This window comes from Chamaea fasciata, unplaced genomic scaffold (assembly GCF_029207755.1).
Source record: "Chamaea fasciata isolate MVZ Bird 193981 ecotype frontalis unplaced genomic scaffold, bChaFas1.0.hap1 SCAF_10, whole genome shotgun sequence".
NCBI classification, from domain to species: domain Eukaryota; kingdom Metazoa; phylum Chordata; class Aves; order Passeriformes; family Sylviidae; genus Chamaea; species Chamaea fasciata.
In genome coordinates, this window is record NW_027094095.1 from 22394800 (window position 1) to 22419516 (window position 24717).

A 24717-nucleotide genomic window follows, 5' to 3' on the forward strand; every position below is an offset into this window, starting at 1 on the left:
CTCTGGGCCTTCCAGATTGCCGTGTGCCTCTCTGGAGATGCCTGATGAATGCACAGAGTCTCTCCGGCAGGATGGGTAGGCGGGGTGTCATGGAGCTGACATCCGGAGCCTACCGCAATGGGAGAGGGACGGCTTTGATCACTGCTCCTGCGAGATGCTGAGCCTCGGGGATGTGGCAGCTGCTGGGGCTGCCTTCTGCCCAGGAGGATGGGGAGGAGAAATCAAGTGCATCTGGTTTCTTCGGAAGGCTATTGCCTGTCTCGATCAGAAACCTGATCGAGAGAATTACAAATATACGAGGGTGAGGGAATGGCATCCTCTGTCTGGTAGTGGATTGACCACTTAGTCCTTAAGGCAGCCCGCATGTGTGAGAGGTGGCAGCCACTCTGGGGATGGTAAACTGGGGGCCTTAGGAGGAGAGAGTCTTGCAGAATTGAGGGAAGCAGGGAGTCACCTTGTTATATGTTTAACCAAAGGTTCTTGCAGAAGCAGATTCCAGCCGGAGCCAACCTTGGCTGAACACGTGGCTCCTTCCTGTGGTGTGGTGCTGATGGGATGAGAGAGCAGCATCTTGTTGTCCAGTGCTGTCTGAGCTCTGCAAGGGCCGTTGGTGGAGCCTCATCTCAGCTCTGATGTATTATGGTGCAGGGATGGATGGGATTGGTGCCTGGGCTCCAGCAGAAATTCCTCTCTCAAATTCCTTGTTTACTCCATCATGGAAGTGTTGGGTGGAAACAAAGGATAGTGGACAGAGGTGTTTGGCTCACCCTTGCACCTCATCCTGGGCTTTGCATCTCCAGGATGAGTTGGTTCTGCTCACCCTTTGCTTTTTCAGGCCCCTGCCCACTCTCGCTAGGAGCTCCTGTGTGTCCCACAGCCCCTGTCCCTGCTGGTGACAACCCTGTGCTCTGCAGAGGGCTGATGGCAGTGAAACAGTGGGAGGGATGCCAGAGCTGCTGTGCGATGCCTGGACTGCAGCCGCTTCTGGACAGCTGAGGACTTGGTGTGGGCAAGCTGGGCTCAAAGATGGGCATCACAGTGGCAGCATCTTTTATTAGGAGAGGGGAGAAAAACCCTTTTCTTTTGGACTGCTGGCAAAATGTGGGTCCTTGAACAGGAGCGGCATGCCTGGCGGCACACACCCGGCTTTATTTTGCATCCATTTGCTATCCTCGGCAGGCTGCTGCCTTCCCGGGGTGCTGGCTGCTGAGCCTGCCCCGCTGGGGCCGGGGGGGCCAGCTGCTGCAGGCAGGGGGAGGCAGGGATGATGTTCCCTTCACTTGGCAGCGCCAGGGTAATGGCTGTGCTGTTGCAGGCCTGGAGCACTGACGGTGCGAGTGCGTTCAAGTAGAAAGGACAGCGAGAGACTGCAGCAGGAGACATCCCGGAGGTGCTGCTGGAAGGAGGCTGGTGGTTGCCAAGGGGCCGTGGCCACTGCTGCCCTCGCTATGCCGTGGCTGTGGGCACGCTATGAGGAGCAGAGCAGGAATATATTTTGCAGCTTTCTGTTTCCCCAGCTGCGATGCAGACCTCACTCAGGGCTGTACCTGCTGTCAGCTCTGTCAGACTTGCCCTTGGAGGGCAGCTATCTCCCCATGGAGCCCCCAAGAACATGAGGCAGCACGCTCCTGCTCTGGGATCAGAGTCATGTGTCTGAGGCTCGTCTTGTTACCCCATAATGGCATGGACACAACACGTCCCTGCAGGGTAGCCCCTGTTAACGTATTTACGCAGTGCAGTGAGGGAGGCAGCCTGCTGGCACTGGGCTCCCTGCGGGAGCTCTGAAGGGTGAGAGCTGGGGGTTCTGAGCTTGTAGCAGATCCTCTTCCCTTGCACTACCTGAGTGCAGCCAAAGGTCAGGTGCCTGTGCTTGGCTGTAACTCTCCTTGGACTGCTCCCATTCCACCTGACAAAGGAACCAGCATGGGATCTCTGACCCATGTCTTTTGGGCAGGCTGCCCTGCACCAGTGCAGCTTACTTGAGGGGCTGATGTTGCTCCAGTGACTAAAGCCTGACTGAGGCTTTGGTCACAGCTTTTTAGAGCAGGGAAGAGCCATCGTAATAAGCTTGAATTATTTTCAGCCAAGCAGAGCTGATGTTGGAGAAGGCTCCTTTCCCGGCCCAAGGGCATAGCTGACAGCCAGGCTGTTTACCAGCTCTCGCATTACAGGTCTAATTGCAGAGAAGGCAGGTCTGGTGTCAGCCACCCGTTCAAATTGGAACGCACAACGCATCCCTGTTAGATGTCACCCAATTTCATGCCTTCTGCTGCTCCCTCTTGGCATTAATGAGTTCCCCTTGTCATCTCCAGTGCTTCCTGATGGGCCTCATGGTGCTGGCCAGAGTGGTCAGACTGAAGTCCAGCAGCAGCCGATGCTGGTGCATGGTCTGGCATGAGGGCAGTGTCTCCTTGCTGAGGAGGAGCATGCTGGATGTTTAGGTGCCCATCTGCAGTCCCCTGCCCAGTGCTCTCAGCAGAGGATGGTACTTAGCTGATGTGCATGGTAGGCCAGGGAGAGAGCCTAGTCTGCTCCCAGGGGCTTCTTCTGCTGCATTGAGCTTAGTTAGGATGGTCCCAATATTTATGCCCAGCCTTGGAGATCTCCTGGAAGGGTCTCCCATGTTGTGTAGAGTACTGGTTGGGGTGTGCTGTTGGTAGCCCTGGGGCACATGCTGCCTTTCCCTTCTACCTGGTGTCCTGCATGCAGGCAGGAACAGCCATACTTTTTTCAGGCGCTACCACAACTGGTCCCCTCCCAGGCAGGGTGCTTGCAGAAGGGGGCTGAGATAGATTTTTTCCAGAATTTTCTTCTGACTTTCAACAGCTTGAGCTTTGCATGAGCTTTCAGCATTAACTTTGCTTCCATCCTCTGAATTTCTTTGTGTAGTTCATAGACTTTTTCATCTTACCACTCCCCTTTTCTCCCTGAGGTGCTGAGCAGTGGAGGCTCCAGCATGTCCTTGGGGACCTTTGCTGGAAACCTCCCCAGAGATTCCCTGCCGGAGGAGAGGGAGGAGCAAGGCTCTGAGCTGGTGTTGGCTGGGCGTGGATGCCTCTCCAGAGAGCTCGCTGGTTACCGTGGGGACTGTGCACAGGACAGGAAATGAGGGATGCAGGCAAGGTGCTGGGATGGTGGTGGTGGGAGAGCTGTCCAGATATCTGCAAAGCTGGCCCTGCCTGGGAAGGGGTCTTAGAACCCAACTGCTCACTGTTCCTCTTAATGCAGGGGTAATAACATCTCCCCAGCACAAGTGCTGAGGGGAGCAGCTATTATAGTTCTCCCTCTTTGGCATTGTTACAATGCAGCAGCCGGGATTTTTTAGCACAGCTGGTGCTGGAGTCTCTGACTGGGCTGTGTGCGGGATGTGTGTGTGTGCAGGATGTGTGTGTGCTGGAGGTGTGTGCAGGATTGGTACCTGCTTGCACCTCAGCTTCATGTTGGGCTTTTCCTGGTTGCTCGCTCCTCTCCATTCAGTTGGATGATCACATGGAAGCACCAGAGGCTGCTGGCTTGAAGCAGACCCTGTTGGCAGGATCAGGTCTTAGCCAGCAGCACTGGCAGCCCCAGCCAGGTGGGGGATGAGCCCTCAGCTGCTTCCCAGCAGGCAGACTGTGTTTGCCAACCCCTGCTCTGCTGCCTTGCCATGGTCTGCAGTCACCTGCAGAAACCTAGTACTGTGGGCCAGGTCCATCTTGCACCCGTGGTGCAGTCTGTGTTTTGCAAAGCTTGTGCAGGTTTGAAGTTGGGGCTCCTGTGTGCACATTGTGCCTTGTAATATATGATGCATAGGGATTTTTTTTCTCCCCACAATTTTCTAAGTGGTAGCACTATTCAAAATAGAAGAAATAAATGCATTAGGAAATGCATGGAGGTGTAAAAACAGAGGCTGGAAAGAGGTGGGGAAGGATCCTGGCCTAGGGAGCATGCAGAGGGCACTGCTTGTTTCACCCTGTGACAGTGCCCACCAAGCAGGGAAGGGAAAGAGTAGGCTGTCACCATTCTGGGGATCTCAAGTGAGATTTATTTGGGAAGAAAAATAAGCAGCAAGCTCTGATGGGAGCAAGAGACTGAGCTGGTAATGGTTGGGAGCTCCAGCTTCAGCCCTGCTGCAGGATGACTCAGTCCTTAGCACAACAGCAGGGGTAGGAGCCAGGTTCCTACCCCCAGGAGTGGCTGAGCTTTTAGCACATCTGCAGCTGCTGCTCTGTAGTGAAGTAAATTGTTGCTTTGCTTGGAGGGGATGACAGTGCTTACCTCTGCCCCAGCAGCTGAGTGATGCTTCCTGCATCCAAGTCCAACATAACTGGGAACAGAGCAAAGGTTTAGCTAACTGCTGAGAGCTCATGGTCTCTCCTTGGCTTGCTCTGTTGCGACAGATTTCTCTCTGCCATGTCCTGCTTATGTAGGGTTAACGTTTCTTGTGTCAGGATAGATGTTTTAGTGGGTCAGATGCTGTCCCTCTGCAGCCCATGTTGGCTGACTCCGTCTCCTACGACGTACTTCCTAACCTCTTTCTTACAAAGAGGTTATCCTCATTTTCCCCTGTCACAGAGTCTTGAACAGCGGTGAGTCAAATTATGGCCCAGGCGATGCCGACTCTGTAAAGTTCCTGCCATATTGTCCTGCTCTTTGGTCTCACACTGGGAAGCAGCAGGAGGCACAAGCACTTGCTTGAGAAGCTTGTTCCTGTGCCCCAAGCTGCCAGTTCTGCATGCTTAAAAATAGGGTTTTAATCCTCTCCTGGGTACAAGAACCGCAAGAATTTCACAGAACTTTTTCGAGGGGGAGGGGGAGGTTATTTGAGACCTGGAGCCAGGGTGGGAACGCAAAAATCTCCTCTGCACCTGCTGCAATCATCCTCTGATTTGCTGGTGGGGTGTGACGGGTGCCTGGTTGCCCGACAGGTGCCATGGATTTTCTTTGCTCCTGGCGTGTGCAGTCAGCAATTTGAAATGAAACGTGCTGTGCCAGGCAGAAATCCTCACTGCTGGAAGATGGAGTTCAGACAAGGGGTAGTTATTTTTCCCCTCCTTGTGCGAGAACAACACTGGTTGCTGGCTGTACCCACTCAGGATAAGTAGCTAATTAAGGCTGGGCTTCATATCTGTATAATATTCCTCTGCAAATAAAGCCTTGTAGCCTGTGTGAAGCTGTCCATGTGGATCTGAGCCATGCAAAGCAGTAACTAGATCTCACAAAGCTGCAGGAGCAGGTAAGTGATGTTTCCCTTCTCCATATGGAGGGATGGACTAAACAGCACTGGACTGTCACAGGAAGCGGTGGTAGAGGCAGGGTTGGACGCCAGCTCTCTTGGCTCAGCTGTAACTGGGTGGGTTTGGGAATATTTTGAAGGGACTTAATGGAGAGACTAATCCCTGAACTTAGTGATGGTGGGTTTTCAGGACTCTGCATAGCCTGACAGACAAAGATCTGCAGTGGCTCTTGGATTCATTGGGCTCATGGATGCAAGCTGTGGACCACAGCACCTTTCAGAGAGCGGGTGTGAGTGGAAGGCAGGAGGGCTGGTCAGCCATGTCCCTTTCAGTCCTCATGTGGAAGATGGGTCCTGTGCCCACCCCAGTGAGGGCACATTAGCAGGGAAGCAGACAGATTGAGCATGAGTGAAGGTGAAGATAGAAAATGACTAAGGAAAAGACATTTCTGGAGTGAAGCATGAGAAGAGGGGAAGGATGCTTTGCAGGGCCTCTCCTGCTGCCAGATCACTCTTGCTTCACTGAGAATGGGAAGAGGGAGGCCAGCTAACACACTGGGGAGGGGGTCTTGCTGTGCAGGGCAGCCTGGGCACTGGGCTCCATCCTAGTGAGCCTTCCTGGTAAGCCTTTCCCAGGCAGGACAGGCCACAGTGGTGCTCCTCAGCTGCTCTAGGGTGATTCCCTCTCTCTTCCAGGCTCTCCATCAGCTGTATTACGACCCAAACATCGAGAACAAGAACTTGGCTCAGAAATGGCTGATGCAGGCACAGGTGTCTCCCCAGGCATGGCACTTCAGCTGGCTGCTTCTCCACATGGACAAGGTGCCTGAGATCCAGTACTTTGGTGCCAGCGCTCTCCACATTAAAATCTCCCGTTACTGGAACGACATCCCGGCCGACCAGTATGAGAGCCTCAAGTCGCAGCTCTTCACCCACATCACGCGCTTCGCCAGTGGCTCCAAGATCGTGCTGACCCGGCTGTGTGTGGCGCTGGCCTCCCTGGCGCTCAGCATGATGCCGGAGGCCTGGCCCTGCGCCGTGGCAGACATGGTGCGCATGTTCCAGGCGGAGGACTCCAACGTGGACGGGCGAGCGCGGTGCCTGGCACTGCTGGAGCTGCTGACGGTGCTGCCTGAGGAGTTTCAGACCAGCCGCCTCCCGCAGTACCGCAAGGGCCAGGTACGCAGCGTCCTGGCGCAGGAGTGCGGCTCTGTCTTCCCTTTGCTGGAGCAGCTGCTGCAGCAGCAGGACTCCCCCGGTTTCATCAAGCAGAAGGTGCTGAAGTGCTTCTCCAGCTGGGTTCAGCTGGAGATCCCGCTGATGGACTGCGAGAACCTCATCCAGGCAGCTTTCACCTCTCTGCAGGACCCAGAGCTCTTTGACACAGCAGTGGAGGCTGTGGTCAATGCCATTTCCCAGCCCGATGCCCAGAGGTAAGGGCAGCCTCTCCTGTGTGCTGTAGTCTGGTGCTCCTGGACATCAGCAGGGAAACAGGGTGGGAAGGAAAAATCTCAGGCTTTTTTCTAGCTGAGTTGTTGGCTCTGAAGGTAATGATGACAGGATTTGGGAGTGGAAGAGTATCAAAAGCAGTTGGAGGCTGTTGATTTCTCATGGTTGATCCTGGAAGGCTTTGCACTACGGTTGACTTGTAGAGTCCATGGAGTCTTGGGCAGCTGCAGCCCGTGTCCGTGCTGGCCTCTGAGGCAGATGAGGATGCATGCTTCTGGCTCCTGGTGTCAGATCCTGCAGCAGCCAACCAGAGAGCAACGGCCCGACTCCTGCCAACACGAGTTCAGAGACCTTAATCTGCCTTGTGGTGCTGGTCCAGCCAAGGAGCTGATTCAATGCAGAGATAATAAAACCAGATCTGTCATTTTTTTTCCCCTTCTCTTGGCTCCAACAGCTTGTGCCAGCCAAGGACTCATCCTTTGTCTGTGGCCATGGCTGCCCTGGGAGCTGCTGAACTGGTCCTGCTGGGGCTGCGCTGTGGTGCTCTGAGCTTGTCTGCTTGGCTGCATTGCCTGAGCTGCTGTCAGCTCTTGGGACCAATGCCTGCAGAAGGGACAGTACATCTCCAGTTCCCGTGGCCACATCCCTTCCTGGCTGCTTAGCAACCTTCCCCCGAAGAGGAGGGTTTCCTTGAAGGCTGAGCTGAGCTGCTGCCACTGTGCATGCCCTGTGCATCGCTGCACATCGCGCAGGCTCCGACCCTCTGCAGCGGTGGGAATGATGCTGCCACTGCAGTTGTGAGCCCTGGGCCTCCCCTTGCTTAAGGGCAGGGGCAGCCTGCATGTACCCCAGCTCCAGGGTAGCCTGGGGCTGTCCTTTTCAATGAGAAGGAGTTGAGTCTGTGGGCTGCAAATCGTGGTACACATAGGGACCCATCAGGATTTTAATGTGTTGCTGGATGGGGGGAGGGGTTGCCTCATTTGCTAGTGTTTAGAAGGTGACCACACAAGCTGTTTTTTCTTGTGTCTGGCAAAGGCTGTGGACCAGTTCAGACCCTTGTAGCAGGTCAAGGGCAGAAAGTGAGAGGGTGTGAGAAGGTCACCTGCAGTTCTGAAATGCTGGACTCTGTCTTCCTGCTTTCCATTTCCCTTGAGTCTCAGAAGTCCCTTGGCTGTGATTCCATACCTTTGTGCAGAAAGAGCAGTGCTGCTCTTTGATTGCGTTAAAAGGCTGAGTTTTCTGCTGAGCTTTCAAAGTGAATTGTGGAGAGGGATGTGACTGACAGTGGGGTTTCCTCTCTGCTTCTATGCTGACCCTGCCATGCAGTTTTTGGCCCCATTCAGACCTACCATGCTGGCTGCTCCCTTAAAGAATCTTCAGTACTTGCTCTCCATCCTTCTTCCTGGAGGCATCATCAGCCATGCAGAGCACCCTGCTGTCTGTAGGCATGTGGGCAGTGGCCAGGACAGGGCAGGCAGCTGGCCTGAAAGGTTGCCCAGTGTGTGAGCCTGGTGCAGCTCCTGTCCCAGGGAGTGGGGACAACGATGGCATTGTCACAGGGATGCCCTGCCAGGCAGCGTGTGGTGTCGGCTGCTTCCCAGCCCTGGTGGGCGCTCTCCTCCCCTTTGTTTCTTGTGTCCGCTATAATGTGTTCTTCCTCCTGCTTCCCCTAGTGCCAGCTGTCCCAGCCCTCTGGCTTTGTCACTCAGCCAAAGTGGATCCAGCTCTTTCCCAGAGCCCCCAGGGAGTCTCCTGACCTTTCTGTCTTATCTTGATAGTCTGGGAGATCCCTGCTGCTTTTCAGCTGCTCTCTTCCTCCGTGGTCTCTCGCCTTTGTTTCTGCAGGGCACTTGGCTGCAGGCTCACAGCATTCTTGGCACTGGGCTGCTGGCATGGTCCTCTCCAGAGTTTATTAGGGTATTGCTCCATGAGAGGGTTAGTCTTGGGACTCACCACTTTGCCATGGGTTCCCAGAGTGCTTTTCCCTCTCACTCCCTCCCAGCTGTCTTCAGTGACATTGCTGCAGAGGTGATCATGCAGGTGTGCTTGTGCCACCAGCAGAAGTCTCAGTGGCTCATGAACTTGGCTTCTGACTTTGAAGGTTAGATAGTTTGTAGATCGTCTTCCCAGGGGAGCACCACCTTGCAAGGCAGCTCTCCTGCCACAGCACCTGTGTCCAGGTGGAGGGCAGGTGTGACCTCATGGGTAAAGACCACGCCGCCCTGGTGCTGCCTCACTCCGGGGTTGGTCACTTGTGCTGGCAGCTCCCATTTCCCTGCTTGCAAGGAGCAGTGAGTGGTTTCCTGCCTCTGAGGTGTTACTAGAAATGATGCACCAGAGACGTGTAGGTGCAAAGTGTTTGATCTCTATACCTGCCTGGTGGGTGGGGGCCCTGGGAATCCAGAGAAGGAGTTACGCTGGGTGTTGCAGGAGTCTTGATGCTGCTCCTCTGTTAGGATATGGAATCCCTGAGAAATCTTGGAGGCTGAGCCAGGAGCTAGCACTGGAGCATCTCTGAGCACACCTCTTCTCTTGAAGGTGGTGGGAAGCTCCTGAGTTGTGGGAGGGGAGGAATGGAGATACTGTTGCATCTCATTTGCAGAGGAGAATCTTGCGCTGTATTTTCCATCTCATTTGAGGATTATCCCCTCAGCTAAATGGGTCAGAGAGCTTGGCAGCACGTGCTGCAAGGGGAGAGCTGGCATGTGGCACTCGGCCTGCCTGTAGTGCAGCAGGTAGCATTGAAGTGGGGTAAGGGCCTCCCTGTGGTGTATGCCCATGGTGGGAGTTACGGAGCATGGATATGGGACACTGAGTCTCCTCTCTGAAAGCAGCAGGGTGTTGCTACAGTGGTGGACCTGGCAGGACTGCAGGTGTCCATATGGGATTGCCTAGTGTACAGCCCATCTCTTTCTGTTCTTGGTTCCTGGTGCTGAATTTTTGAAGGGGAGTTTCACTTAAAGAGTTTTCCAAGAGCTTCATTAGAAACAGGTTTTTAATGAGATTGGGTTATTATCTCAAGAGGTTGTGGCTCAGATTTTGGATCAGGAAGGATGAGATTGTCCCATACCCGTATCTCTCCTCTACAGGTTGTCCCCCGCACTGGTGCAGTTTGCAGGGCGTTGTGGGAAGAACAACAGTAGATGCTGGTCCCACCAAGAGAGCTGCAAATGCTGCAGTTCACTGGGCTTTGAGAAGGGACCAGACAAACTCCGTAAAGCAAAACTTGCTCAGCTCCTAAATACTGGGATAGCAAATCTTGCTCAGGAAGGCTAGGGCAAATCACTGCAGGGAAAACTGCATGGGCAAAAGTCACCATGTGGCTGCCATGTTCATATACTCTTTCACAGGCATTCACAGTTTTTGGCTGCTGGAAACAAGCTGAGCATCCAGGGGCTTTTCTGAGCTAGGATGACAGGGGTGCAGGGGGTGAGAAGTGGTGGCTTGCAGCACCTTCCGGGGCAAGCTCTGCACCTGGTCAGGGATGTGGCATCAGCTGGTCCCTTGGGCTGGAAAGCAGCAGGTAGAGTGACCAGGGGTCTCCATGCTCCTGGATATGGAATAGAGCAGCTCAGCTCTGGCTGTCTTGACTGCAGGTCTTCGGTGACTGGTTAAAGAACTCACTTAGAACAAGCATTTCCCTCCTGACTAGGGACCCTTGAATCCAGGATGCCCTTATGTCTGCAGAACAGTTAGCAGAGCACGGTGGTGCTCAGGAGACATGGTTCACCCTACATTTTCTAGAAGTCTTCAATAATACGGGATTGCAGCATGGAAGCAAATCTAGGTGGTTATCTCTGTTAGCTGTACAGGGATTCCAGAGGATCAGTTCAGGTCCAGGCATTGTGAGTATCTCAAGGTAACTGGCAGAAGCAGGATCCTTGTCAGAAAAAGTCATAAAGCCATAAAAAGCTCCCTAGGGTAATGTGAACTCAGTGCTGTGGAGGAAGGATGGCTTTGCTTTACACTGGAGCAGTGAAAGGTTCCCTATGGCATTTTGTCCGGGCGCTGCCCTGGCTCCCTTGGGCCTACCCTGCATGCAGCATCAGTTCCCAGGGAGAGGAGCTATTGAATTTCCAAATTCTCCATCATCACATTGTTCCCATGCTGCCACATGCATAACTCACAGGGCATCAGAGGCTTGGAAGTGGTTTATGCAAAAATGAACCCTTTGCTGTGTGATTTTCTCTGGGGGAGAGGGTGAGAGGAGAGTGACCCCCAGCAGCACAGAGGGAATGCTGGGATGACAGCTGGGATTGTAGACACCTTATTTCCTCTGTCTTCCCTTGCTGACCCAGAGAGAAAGCTGCCACCACCAGCACAACTTTGTCCCTGCACTGGTGGCACCAGTGGCTTTGTTCTCTCCTAAATCATCCATAGCAAAAGCCACCCTTCCACTCCGGGGTGGATGTGTGGCTGTCCTGGTGTCCGCGCTCACATCTCTTCCCCAGGATGGGCACAGGAGAGCTGGAGTCATGTGTGCCTCCCACTCCAAGCATCCTTAGCCCCGCACCTGCGTGTAGGGGGCGGGCAGAGAGCACAGGCTGCGGCTGCAGATAACACGCCTGGGCGGGCAGGGAAATGGCAGGGAAAAGGCAGGCTGCTCATCAGCCTCCAGCACGGCCTCTCTCCAGGGGCCCTGGGCTGCCTTTCACCTTGGCTGCCTCCTTCTCGTTGCCTTGGATACCATCCCTTACAGGCAGCGGAGGGGAGGCTGATGTGCGGGATGGGATGTGGGAGAGCAGTGCCGCACCGGGCTGTGGCAGCCTGGAATGTGCCAGGGGGCCAGCACTGTCCCTGGGTGGGACTCCCCAGCGGTGGCTGCTCAGTTCATCCCAGACATGGCACACAGTCTGGATGTGCCCAAGCTGGTAGAGTCACGTGGTTTCCCACTGGCAGCTTGGACTGCCTCTGCAAATCTGAGGGCTGCAAGCATGGTGGGAAGAGCCCACAGGTCTGCCCTCGCTACCGTTCTGCTCCACATCGATGCTGCTGTGCACAGGCACAGCTCACTCACAGCTGGTTGTGGCAGTGGCAGGTTGGAGGTGCTGGCTGCCCTGCTGGCCGGTGTGGGTGGGCAGAGGCAGGGGTCCACACTGTGGTGCAGTGGGGGTCTGCCCAGAGCTGATGGGCTCAGCACTTTTCTTCACTTGCAGAGGCTCCACTGCAGCAGTGCTCAGGGCTGCAGCTTTTGTCCTAATACCACAGGCTGCAAGGAGAGTTCATGTAAGCAGTAAGGGCTCCTGCATGCATCCCATTCCACAAAGCAGCCTTCAGGTAGGCAAAGCTGGGCAGGAGCCCTGGGAGAGCATCAGGAGGGATGGATGGCGTGGCAGCCCATGCCAGGGAGGTGATTCCTGGCACTGATTCAGGCTGTGCTTGCAGGTATGTGAACACCCTCCTCAAGCTCATCCCACCCGTGCTGGGGCTCCAAGAGCAGCTGCGCCAGGCAGTCCAGAGCGGGGACATGGAGACATCACATGGAATCTGCCGCATCGCTGTGGCCTTGGGGGAGAACCATTCCCGGTGAGTGCTGGGGATGGGCCCTTGGACGGGGAGTGAGCTTGCAGCAGCCTGCTGTTCCTCACATGCTGCTTTGGCCAAGGCTCATCCTGCACCCAGTGTCATATGTCAGGGCAGTGGAGTTGGGCTCACAGCAGAGATGCCACTCTGACCATGCTCTCTGCTTCCCAGAGCCCTCCTGGACCAGGTGGAGCACTGGCAGAGTTTTCTGGCCCTGGTCAACATGATCATGTTCTGCACTGGCATCCCTGGACACTACCCCGTCAACGAAACCACCAGTTCCTTGACCCTCACCTTCTGGTACACGCTGCAGGTTGGTGACTGTTGTGGACAGCTTGCCTGGGCTCTGCCCTCCAGGCAGGGCCAGAGGCACCAGTGCACGGGGACTGGGATCTGGCCTGGATTTAATTGGTCCCAGGGACTTCTGATGTCCTCACTCCTTGCCCTGCTCTTGCAACTAGGGCAGGGCACGTACCTAGGAAATGCTGCCACTGTGGCTGGCTCTTTCTGCCACCAGTCCTCCTTAGAAGTGTAAGCCATCCTTTAAGGGCCTCATTAAAAAAACTAATTAAAACTTCATGTTAATTTTTTTTCTTTCCAGCAGCAGACCTGGTTGTTTAGGTCCTTGCTGTGTGCCTGCAGCAGGCAGGAATGAGAGCATGGCTCTAGTGGCTGCCCAGTTTGGGGTTCCTCTCCCAGGGTCAGTGTTCCCTGGATTGGCAGACCAGCCCTGCCACACTGTGCTCTATTTTTAGCTCCCTTTCATCCCTCAGCTCCATTCCTCCACAATCCAGTGTGGCGTGGCTGAGCGTGGGCAGGGAGGGGAGCGAAGTCAATGCCTTGCCAGCAGCTCCTCTCTTGCATAAGGCCAGGCTGAGACTTCCACCACCTCTTGCTGCATCTCCAGATGGGTCTGAGGTTACAGGTGCATGCAGGAGGGCACTGTGCTCACTCAGCTCTCTCATGGCAGTCTGAGGCACACATGCTCCAGGTGTAGTTGTGCTCCCAAGTATAGGACATGGCAGGACACTGCCACCCCCTATAATGATGCTGTCTGAGGGTCCACCCAGCTTCTGGGGCTTCTGGCATTTTGCCTCCAGATAATGCTGCCACTGCAGAAGGGGTGCAGCATCAAGTGGATCTTAGGGAGCTGGAAATGCAGCCTTCCAAGGTAGACAGGTCCCACCACCCCTCAGAGATGTGCCTGAGTCCCCTATGTAGCAGGCATATTAGTTCTGTTTTCCTTTCCCTGCAACACCTGATGTATTTATTCCTCCTCCTGCCTCCAGGATGATATCCTGTCCTTTGAGCCAGACAAGCAGGCGGTGTACCAGCAGGTCTACAGGCCTGTCTACTTCCAGCTGGTGGACGTGCTGTTGCACAAAGCCCAGTTCCCCTCTGATGAGGAGTATGGCTTCTGGTCTTCGGATGAGAAGGAGCAGTTTCGGATATACAGGTACAAGTGAGAGATTTGGATTTGCTTGTCAGACAGGTGAGGATGCAGGGGCAGCATTCTGCCACCCTGGAGACTTGAGTGCTGTATGATAAGCCAAGGAGGGACACAGAGGAGATTTCTTCCATCAAGAGCTGTTTTAGCTGGGGTGGTAATGTGAAAATCAGCTGATTTGGCTCATTTAGCAAAATTTTGGCACAGCACCAGTTACCTTGCCCAAGAGGCCATAGGATCACTCCATTGTTTGGGACAGTGTGCTCATATGAGCAGTGTCTGTGCCCTGGAGAGAAAGTGATGTTGTCCACACATGGAGCTCTCTGCATGGTTTGGGGACGGCATTTGGAGACACCCATGTTCTCTGCAGGGTGGACATCTCTGACACGCTGATGTATGTGTATGAGATGCTGGGTGCTGAGCTCCTGAGCAGCCTCTATGACAAACTGGGACGTCTCCTGACCAACACAGAGCAGCCATCCACGTGGCAGGTGAGCAAGGGGACCCAGGTGCCATGCTGACAGCCCACAGGGACCTGTCCTTGCCCTCAATGGGGCATTGAAAGCAAAGAGACATGACAGCAAGAGGAGCATGAGCACCTTGTGGGCACACATACAGGCTCTCTGGAGTCTGCTGTGGAGAGGAATGGGTCTTCTGCCTCCCTCTCCTTAGTTCTGCCAAGGGATCAGCCTCTTTAGCTACTGTGGGGGTGCTGAGCTGGTGCCTGGAGCTGGGGTGGCGTTGGGCATCAGGGGTCAGTGCATGGCTCTGACAGTGCCTCTCCCACCCTGGCAGCACACAGAGGCCTTGCTCTACGGCTTCCAGTCCATTGCTGAGACCATCGACGTAAACTACTCCGATGTGGTGCCAGGACTGATCGGCCTCATTCCCCGGATCAGCATCAGCAACGTGCAGCTTGCTGACACCGTCATGTTCACTATTGGTGAGTGGGCTGGGCTGGGCTGGGAAAGCCCCCCTGAGACCACATCTGCCCAGCAATACTAGTGGTGAAAAGCAAAACTGGGCATCGCAAAATGCAGAGAGCAAGAACCTGTGGTGCAGTCCTGCAGTCTGACCCTATCTGTGTATGCAGGGTCCCTGTCTGAGTGGCTGGCTGATCACCCTGTCATGATTAACAATGTGTTACCACTGGTGCTCCAAGCCTTGGGCAACCCTGAGCTCTCCATCTCCAGTGTCTCCACCCTGAAAAAGATCTGCCGAGAGTGCAAGTACGACCTGCCACCTTATGCTGCCAACATTGTCGCTGTGTCACAGGTAGGAGCTGGATGCAGGTGGGCGTCTGGTGACCTGGGATGTGCTCTGCACACACTTTTTCCTTTGTAAGGGTCAGGGTAGGGAAACAAAGGAGCAGCTCAGGGTATCCTGCTTGGCACAGGAGATTTCTTGTCAGTTTTGTCTGCAGACTAGTAAACCCATGTGGCAGGCCCTGTGTCCTGTGAATGCAGAGATGGCAGCCAGTGACAGACACAACTGCCAAGGGCTCTGCTGGGGTTGCACGTGGGTGTCTGTCCTTCCCCCAGGGTTTTGTTTGCCTTGTTGGGACAGCAGTCTGCCAGCCGTGCACTTGCCATGCTGCTAGTGCCACTGCTGGGTATCTTGGGGGGCCATGCCCTGGTGTTCAGGCCTCTCCTTGGAGACTGAGCTGATCCCTGCAGTGCTGGAGCAAATTTTCCTATGCACCTTCTTGACTTTCAAGATTTGAGGCAGGTGAGGTTCAGAGTCCTGAGGCACTAGGAGAAGGGCTGGACTTGGGCAAGCTGCCAGGATGTACATGGGAGCAGAGAGGTGAAGGGCTCTTAAAAGCATCTCTGCTTTTAAAGCCTGGGGAACACTGTCACTGGAATGAGGAAACCCTGGCTGAGATTGACTCCTTGAGCAATCCTGCTGCAGAGCCCATCCAAGCTAAGAGCTCCCCTTGCTGGGTGACTGAGTGGACTGGCTCGGGGCAAGAATTTTAGTTCTTGCCTGTGGCAGGTTGTGGGGAGCACATGATGTTTGTCTGTGCCCACACTGGTGATAGTTGTTTTGACCTCCTGTGTCAATCCTACCTCCTGTTGTCAGTCCTGCCTCCTGGAAGGGAAGGGCCTTTCTGCAGCACTTACCTTCCTCTTTTCCTCTCCCTTTCCCTTTGACAGGAGGTGTTGATGAAGCAGATTCACAAGGTAAGAGAGGCTGACTCACACCTCTGCTGATTCTCCTTGCCCCCCATGCCCTCTTAGTCATGCTCAGCTGAAGACACAAAGCTGTCCCCAGAGGAGAGCTCAGCACTGCATCCGTGGTGTGCAGATCAAGAGAACCTGCTGGCTGCCTCTCGCTGCACTGCTGGGCTTCACTTCACCCACACAGGCTGGGGCTGTGCCGGGAGGGTACGTCCCCTAGAGAGGGAGGACAGAGCTTAACTCTAGCGGTTCCCAGTCTCTCCAAACCCAAGGATACCAAGATAACAGGCATGTTTTCAAGAGGAAGAAGAGAGATAAGTGTGGGAACTGAGCCCCAGCCTTGCCTGTGACTAGGACAGGGTGGCTGAGACAGGCTGTGCAAAGGATGGTGTGTCAAGGTAGGGTGAGTGATGCCAGCATAGAGATCTCTGGACACCAACTGGTCTTTCCTTGGCAGGTGCTGGGAAGAGGCCAGGTGTGCTGAAGCCAGAGCTGTTCCCTGGGAACAGAAGCTGTTAGGGAGCTGTTCCCCTCTCCTGCTGTGAGATGCACCTAGAGGCACCCAGATAGAGCAGCTCAGGAGCTGCAGCACACTCAGCTGGGACCCTGTCAGAGCATGGGCTGTGGGCTAGGCAATGACCTGCCCTGTTGTGTCTTCTCTGTCCCAGACAAGCCAGTGCATGTGGCTGATGCAGGCTCTTGGTTTCCTGCTTTCTGCACTGCAAGTGGAGGAGATCCTGAAGAACCTGCACTCCCTGATCACCCCCTACATCCAGCAGCTGGAAAAGCTGGCTGATGAAACGGTGAGTGCCTGTGTGCTGCCTCCATCCAGAAGTGGTTTCTCCTGCTGGCTATAGCCCTGGGGCTGCTGTGCTGATGCAGCACTTAAACATGGGCTCAAGGGAAAGTGCAGTGCAGGGAACCTCTCTCTGGCACTTTGCCTCTGCAGTTCTAGTTCCTTAGCATCCCAAAGACATGACTGTGATTGAGTAGTGCAGTCTGTGTCACACTTCGGCTTTATTTTCCCTGGCAGCCCAATCCCTCCAACAGGCTGGCCATCATCCACATCCTGGGCCTGCTTTCCAACCTCTTCACTACCCTAGACATCAGCCACCACGATGACGACCATGAAAGCACCGAGGTCAAAAAACTGCCAGTGCAGCAAGGACCCAACCCAGTGAGTAGAGTGACGGCTCCATGTTCTCTGCCACAGACTGGCCAAAGCCTCACAACTCACTGCAGGAGAGGGGGGTTAATGGGGAATGCAATGTGTACCAGCAAGAGGGTAGTGCTAGCTTATTCCAGCTAAAATAGCTCCTTCAGCTCATCCCACCACTCCTGAGGTGGACAGAGGTGACATGCCTCTTGGATGCCTCTTGGCTAGGTGCTTCTCTGGAGGATGGCCTGTGTGCTACCTGCCAGCTGTGAGCTGTGCCAGGCTGCTTCAGAAAAAAGCTGTCCAGCTTTGAAGAGGGGTGGTGCCTGAGGGTTTGAGTCCAGGCCATGCTTAGTCTTGAATCTCCTCTTCCCAGTGCCATGGGGGCCAATTCTCTTCAGTGTCTCTCATTCCTTACAGGTGGTGGTGGTTCTGCAGCAAGTCTTCCAGCTCATACAGAAGGTTCTCAGCAAGTGGCTGAATGATGCCCAGGTGGTGGAGGTAACCAGGCTTCATCTGCAACTCTGCCTGTCCTTGCTGACCTGAGTGGGGACAGCAAAGGACAAACTCTGGGTGATAGCCTGTGAGAGGGATGTTTTGCTGGGTTATCTGGACCAGTGCTGCTTGCTGTCATCAGCAACATCAAGTCATTCTTGTCTGTCTTGTTCCTCTATCAGCTCTGCTTCTCTCCAGTAACTGAGGTCCTGCCATGAGCAGGGAGATGGGATCTACCCAACCTGTGTTCCCTAAGATAACAGCTCTGTTCTGAACTGGACCTGTATCACCTGGTGCTTGTCCAGTTTGGTCAGTCCAGTAATGCCCATGTGCAAAATCCCACCAGCCATTTCTCCCTGGCCCTTTGGGAGCCTTCCTGCTGTGGTAGGAAGGGTGTTCCTGATCACTGTGAGCATCCTGTGCTGCAGGGCAGGCCACCAGTACTGGAGGGTCTGAGCCCTTTGCCTGGCTGGTCCTTATCCCCATTGCCAGCTCTTTACTTGCCTGGGACCCATCCATTAAGGCCTGGCTGAGGTCTCCTGATGCTCATTGCTCATGCAGTCCCTCTTTTCCCACAGTCTGTCTGTGCCATATTTGAGAAGTCTGTGAAGACCCTCCTGGATGATTTTGCCCCCATGGTGCCTCAGCTGTGTGAGATGCTGGGGCAGATGTACAGCACCATACCCCAGGTCTCTGCCATTGAACTCACCCGACAGGTATGGAACTGTGCTTGGGGGGCTGGGGATGTGCAGGACCAGCAAAAGCTTTGATCCTTCTCTCTCTTTTGCAGCTGGTTCACATCTTTGCCCATGAGCCTGCCCACTTTCCTCCCATCAAGGCCCTCTTCTTGCTCGTTACCTCAGTCACACTGACCCTGTTCCAGCAAGGTACGTAGGATTAGCCTGTCTTCGCACTGGGGCTGTTGTCAGGCTTTTGCATGCATGGAGTCTGGAGGCGTCTTACCAGGAATGGCTGTTCTCACTCCTAGCTAAGCTAATTGGGGCCATCTCAGTTTCTTGGATTCATCCCAGTCCCTGGAAGGTGGGTACCTTCCCTGCAGGCAACAGAAGCAGGAAACCCCTGGGTGCTCTGGGCTTCTGTACTGCTACAGCAGCCCAGGCTGGATATCACATGCAGCAAGGGTCAAACTGGAACTGCAGTCCAGCTTGGCAGGGAGGCTATGCCCACAGGAAGATCCCGGGGCTTCTCCAGGAACCACTGCTGCTTGTAGTGGCCTGAAACCAAGCCCTCATATGAGCAGGAGAATGTGTGTGTGAACAGCTGGGAAATTACTTTTTCAGAGTCACTGGTGGCCAGTGAGTCCCTGCTGTGGTGCTGAGGATGCTGGTGTTCTCCTGCAGGGCAGAGGCCCCTCTTTGGCTCACTGCCCACCCTACAAAAGGCAAATGGGGTTAGAACAGACTCCTTTGCACCATGGCTCCCCTCAGCGTCTTGGTGATCTGCCCTCTGACAGAGACAAATGTACATTGGAGCTGCTGAATCTCATCCTTCAGCATTACCACATGTGGCCTCCAAGGGGTCTCATCCTTTGCTGACAGCTGGGTGCCAGGCAGGGTGATGCTGTCCCCCAGCTCAAGGTTCAGAGCTCTCTAGAGAGGTGGGGGGAGACATGAGGAGCCCTGCTTCATCATCACGCCACGGTCTGAGTAAGTCCCACTGTGCTGAGGTGTCACTGGGGTCAGTGACAAGCAAGCCAGGCTTCCTTCGATACCAGGTTCCCGCTCGTGCCAGTGGCGTGTGGATGTGTCTATGCTGGAACCCTTTTGCCTCGGTGCTGGGGAGCTGGTGATGCCTCCAGGCAGCAGCAGGCACGTCTGCAGGAGGAAAAGGGAGGGGACAGAGCCCAAGCTGTGCCAACACTTGGATGCAAGCTTTGCTCAGGCAAGGGGCTGTTCAGCTTGGTGTGTGCCCAGGACTGTCCCCTTGGGTGGGGGGCCGGCTCTGAGCAGGGCAAGCCCCTTCTGCTGAGCCCACATGTGGCAGGAGAAGGGGGGCATGCCTGAGCCTACCAGGGCCAAGAAGCGAGTGTGCGCAGTCAGATGCCACGGTAGGGTGAGTGGTGCTGGCACAGAGATCTCTGGGCACTGAGCTGCTCTCTCCCATGAGAATGCTGGAGGAGACCTCCAGAAGGGTCCTGGACTCACCGTCCTGGAAAGCATCTGGGGATGGGGTGGGAAGGTGTCTGTGCCAGGGTCTCCTGAGCAGCTGATGCTGGTGACAAGCATGTGCACGCCTGAGCCCAGCCGGGCCTGTCAAGCATTTGCTGAGGTGTTGTCGTTCACTTGCAGTTACCTTCCAGGACCAAACAGTGCTCTGAAGACACCTGCTCAGTCCCCACAGTGCAAAAGCTATAATTCTCCTTGTGGAGATGGTGCTCAGCTAGCCCCTGCTCCTCCTTCTCTTCCTCCCCAAGGAAATGAAGATCTCCTCCTTGGCTCTGCAGCACCCAGGTGCTAGCTGGAGACCCTGGGGCTTTAGACCCTTTCCTTTGCAGTTTCTTTCTGTTCTTGGGTTCTCCAAGTTTCATGATTTTTTGTATGTTTTGTTTCTTTAACTTGCTTCAAGCTGCTCATGTTGCCCATCCCCTTCCCCACACACCCCTCCTCCCTTACACTCCTGTTTTCACTTGTAAATTCTTTCTGTATCACATAACTATATGATGTTGAGTTGCTGTTTGTATGATTTTTCTCTTAAGTTACATCTTTATTATATTTTAGGGCCCAGGGATCATCCTGATATTGTTGATTCATTTATGCAACTCCTGGCACAGGTGTGTTTTAGTTTCTTATTCATTCACTTTCTGTTCTCTCTCTTTCTCTTTTTAATTCAATTTAAACCTATTTTTAGCTTTCTGTTGACAACGTTTTTTTTTTCCTTTTAGTTGAATATCGAGTTTCTCCATCTGTTTCCGTGGAAGTTGAAAACAAAACATTCTCCTTTAGTTCTGGGTTCACACCATCCCCAGGGCAGTGCCCTCTGCCCCAGCCCAGCTCCCACCCCCTTGCTGGGCTGAAGCTGACATGGGGCACTTCGTGCTGCTGCTGCAGTCACCCTTTGGTGACAGACAAATTAGAGCATTAAGTGGATGTTTTCCAACCCATTTACCTGTCCTCTGATGGGTCCTCTGGAGTGGGGACAGGCTGAGGTGGCTGTCCTGCACAGGGGCCAGTGGGAGGAAGCCCCTGCCCTCAGGAGCAGGCAGCTGCCAGGGTTTGGCTCTGAGCAACGTGCTTGTGATAGCATCTGGATCTGGCAAGTGCCACATTGCCTCCTGCCCCAGCAGCCTCTCCGGGTGGTGGCAGTTCCTGTGCAGGAGCTGCTGGCTCAGCGGCACATGGGGACAGTTTGCGTTGACGTGGCAGGGGCTATGGGCTGGCATGTGGGCTGGCACTTGTGTCAGTGCTGGCGGTGGGCAGGCAGGGCCAGTGCTATGCTGTGTGTGTATATACACCTGCCCAGTGTGCTCCTCAGCCCCCCGTGGCCCTTAAGGGAGCAGCCCTGATGTCCTTCATGTACTCAATGTCCCTGTCAGAGACATGTTCCCTGCCCACCTACCCACAGGGTGGCTCTGTGGTGAGGAAGGGCATGGCAGAGTTGCTTTCTGCTCTGTTTCCGTAGTGGGGAGATCTCTAGCCACATGTGCTGGACCAGTGGCTGTGCAGGAACACTCACCCAGGCTCCTCCCAGAGCTGTGGCCATCCTACCCTTGCTGATAGCCCCGGGAAGGTGTCTGGCATGCCCTGGTGCTAAGCTGTCAGACCCCTCTGATCCTCCCACGGGTCTTGAGGGTTGGAGTGAGCAAGAGGGCTGCACCTGACCTCCCCCAGGCAGAGTCTTCTCCTCACAGTTCTCACCCTGATGCCCAGAGCCTGCTGAGACCCATTGCATTTCAAAGCCATATTGCAGCCTTTTCTTACCTGCTTTTCATCTTGAAAGATGTAACATAATCAAGGCTATCAGACCTATGCTCTGGTTTTGGTTTTGGAAGCTGTGACCTTTTAACAAGGGTTTTGAACATGATGGGAGTGTGGCAAATGGGGTCTGTGCATGAGGTTCTTGGCAGTGTCCTTGCTGCCAGCAGTACCTCCATTTGAACACTGTGCCTAGTTTGGGGCACAGCATTTCTGTAGATTTATATCAGAAACCACAGAGAAAAGCATCTGGGAAGATGGCTACTTTGTACACGTAGTGGGGAGGAAAAGCTGATGGGAGCCTGTGGAGCTGCATGAGTCTTGGAATGTGTGAAAGGTAATGTGCCAACTGTAGGTAAAAAATCCTTTTCTGTTCTCCTTGAGTGGGACAGTCAGTAACAGGAGGAGATTATGGTAAAGGATCCAGGTCTGTGTCTTGGTTTAGATAGACAGGTATCTGCCAGGGAGGGTTGGAGTCTCCCTTAAAATGTAAGCCCCTCCCCCCCTTTTCCAAATTATCATAAATTTGCAATTAAAAGGCTGTCAGGCAAAGATTTTGGGAATAGGTATAGCAGTTCTTTACTAGGGATATAAAAATACAGATGTTGTAGTACAGAAGAATAAGCAAACAAATAAACAAACAAGTAATCCTAGAAAACCCTGACAGAGTCAGAAATACAACCTGACACCCTGTTGGTCAGGGTGTTGGAAGCAGTCCAAAGTAAGCCCTCCTGGAGTGGCTGATGTGGTTCTGTTGGAGTAGAGATGGTCCCGTTGAAGAAAAAAGGGTCCAGTAATGGTGAGATGGGTCCGGTCTTCCTCCAGGGATCCGGTGGAAAAACTGGATCCCTAGTGGGACTTTGGCTCCTTTTTATCTAGGTTAAGATGGTTTGTCTCCTCCTCCCTGTGTAGAGCAGCTTACAATAGTGCACTGTGATGTGTAATGTCACTGATGAGCTCTTAATGGTCCATTAGCAGAAGACATTCCCATGGAAGTAGTGGAACAATGAAGAGAGATAAGTAGCACTCCACCATCTGATAAGGGACACTGACCCATTTGAGCAAAGATAAGCAATTCTGCTCCACCCAGATGGAATAGAATAATATGCTCTTTACAAAACCCATGACAGTCTGGCAGGAGCAAGTCTTCCTAAGAGGGCAGGGAAGCACTGGAAGATCACGCAGGGAGCTGTTGTTGCTGCGTGGAGTTCTTGAAAGGACCCAACAAGCCCATTGCTCTTGGAAGGTAGGTAGAAGTGATCCTGCCGGGATATAAGGCATTAGGTGACTCTGAAAGACTCTCCCAAGGCTACTTGTTGTTTCTTTGGAAAATATGGACTTGTCTCTGGCTTGGGTTCCTCCTCTGTGTCTGGACACAGAATATTTGTACTTTCTTGGAGAGAAAAGTGCAACCATGCTGCACTTCGGTGGGGTGTACTGTGAGACCAAACATCGCCCATCCAGGGTGCTGGGAATCTGTTACTGTCCTTGTGGGCAGGATCTGCAGGCAATGCTGGGGCAATGTGCTGGCAGCTGGCCCTGTCTCATGTGTGGATCTCCAGATATCCTTCAGAGGCACTCCTGCAGGAGCAGCTCAGAGGCTCCTACCTCTGTGTTTTCTCCATCTTGGATCACTGTGAGACATCCGACATCATGCTGCCAGCCTGACACCACCCACTCAAGACCTGTCGTTTTCCTGGGCTTTGTATTCCTGAAACCCCATGGAGATCAAAAGATCCCATCCCTGTCTTCTCTCTTCATGCACAGAACTTAAGGTTTCCTCTTCCTTTGCCTGACCCTTCTCACAGACTGATGATCTAGTGAGGTGCTTTAAAACCCATCAAGAATTGGCCTTAGCATCCCTGATAGACTCCTTGCTCTCAGGATTTTGACGGCTCTCTGATAGCAGAGATGGGTCCAGCCTGTCCTCTTCCAGAGGACTGTACTCTGCAGTGATGCTGTTGAGGATTTGTAGATCAGAGGATTAAACTCAGAGGAAACTGCAGATCTCTTCAGACCAGATTTTTCTGTGGCAAGAGCTGGGTTTTTACCCAGCTCGCTCTGCCTGCAGACCACTTGGCAAACTAATGCATCTTCCAGAGCGGCAGTGAATTTGGACACAAGAGTGTGTCAAGGTGGGGACTTTCCCACTTCCCTGACCATCTGTTTTTTGTGGTTGATCACCTTGGTGGAAATACCTTCCCTGTTTCAAGTTTGTCTGGTTCCTCCTTGCAGGCACTATTTCTGCCCACTCTGCCAGCAAGTACTGTCCTGCCTCCTGATAACTCAGGAGAAGCTCATGAAGCCTGCATATCAGCTCTCTTGTCACCAGCACACAGGGAACCATCTCTCTCTGTCACAGGATTCCTGCTGACTTTATTTTTGGGCTTGGTTGCAGCTCATGGAACTGCCCAGTTGTTGCAGTTGATCCTTTTGTGACAATGTTAATTGGCAGTCCACTCTTGATGATGGCTGGCTGATCATGGGAGCTGCTGGCTTAAACCAAATGACAAAGTTGTTAGACTATTCAAAGCTGAGGATAAAATGACCAGTCTGCCATGAGGCTGCACAGAGCAGTGCCAGCATCCTGTTCTCACCTGCTCCCTCCTTCCTCTGCTGCGTGCTGTGATCGGTGCAGAGCATCACTGCTGCAGTGCCCAAGGTGAGCATCCCAACCGGAGAGTGTGGGGCTCAGTTCCATCCGTGCAGCTGAAGTGCCTTTGCCCATGACCACATGGCTGTGGTGGCTGGGGCTTGCACCCAGGTCTGCATTGGCAAAACCAGACAGGTTCTGAAGTTGGGGAAACAGTGGGTATCATATGTGAACTCCAGGCTGCAGGTAGGATTTTGGGACTCTCCAGTCTGCCTTTCCACCTCATCCACCCCATCCCAGCAGGCCTTCTCACTTGCACAGAACTTGGGAGCGTTTTAGTGACTTCCCCTGATAGATCCTTGGGGGTAGTCTGGGTGCACAGGGCCTTACCAGGCAGAAGGTGCAGTGATCCTGTGATCTGGGGCCTGGCCAGCTTCATCCTCCACGTCCCTTCCTTCATGGCCTGGTCCAGTCTGCATGCAGCAGTCGTTGAGCTCTCCACCTCATGTGCTTCAGCCAGACTCAGAGAACCCCATGGAGGACATGGGTTCAGCATCCCCTTGCTGAGGCTCACTGCTTCTGCCTGGCCAGCTTTATATGCCCTTACCAAAGCAAGAGGCTCTGCTCTGCCAGGTGTGGGGTCTGGGAAGAGACTGGGTAGTGGACACAGTATCTACTGGAGGAGTTGGTGTACCTTCCATGCCTGTCTGGCTGTGAAGAAATGGGC

At 53.9% G+C, this 24717-nt stretch overlaps 1 protein-coding gene across 4 annotated transcripts in view; it reads left to right on the plus strand.

The window, feature by feature from the left end:
- IPO13 (importin 13) overlaps positions 1–24717 on the plus strand; it is a 31990-nt gene that overhangs the window by 3505 nt on the left and 3768 nt on the right. For 2 of the 4 annotated variants that reach the window (XM_066192681.1, XM_066192682.1), the window contains exons 2-15: positions 5912–6648; positions 12050–12190; positions 12359–12500; positions 13477–13643; positions 14005–14125; positions 14430–14577; positions 14728–14909; positions 15791–15817; positions 16483–16617; positions 16848–16991; positions 17391–17471; positions 18044–18181; positions 18256–18352; positions 20204–20256. In XM_066192681.1, the coding sequence (XP_066048778.1) occupies positions 5912–6648; positions 12050–12190; positions 12359–12500; positions 13477–13643; positions 14005–14125; positions 14430–14577; positions 14728–14909; positions 15791–15817; positions 16483–16617; positions 16848–16991; positions 17391–17471; positions 18044–18181; positions 18256–18352; positions 20204–20256 (2313 nt within the window). Of the gene's footprint in view, positions 1–5118; positions 5216–5911; positions 6649–12049; positions 12191–12358; positions 12501–13476; positions 13644–14004; positions 14126–14429; positions 14578–14727; positions 14910–15790; positions 15818–16482; positions 16618–16847; positions 16992–17390; positions 17472–18043; positions 18182–18255; positions 18353–20203; positions 20257–24717 lie in introns of those variants that run through there. The other 2 variants (XM_066192683.1, XM_066192684.1) reach the window with 2 other exon arrangements.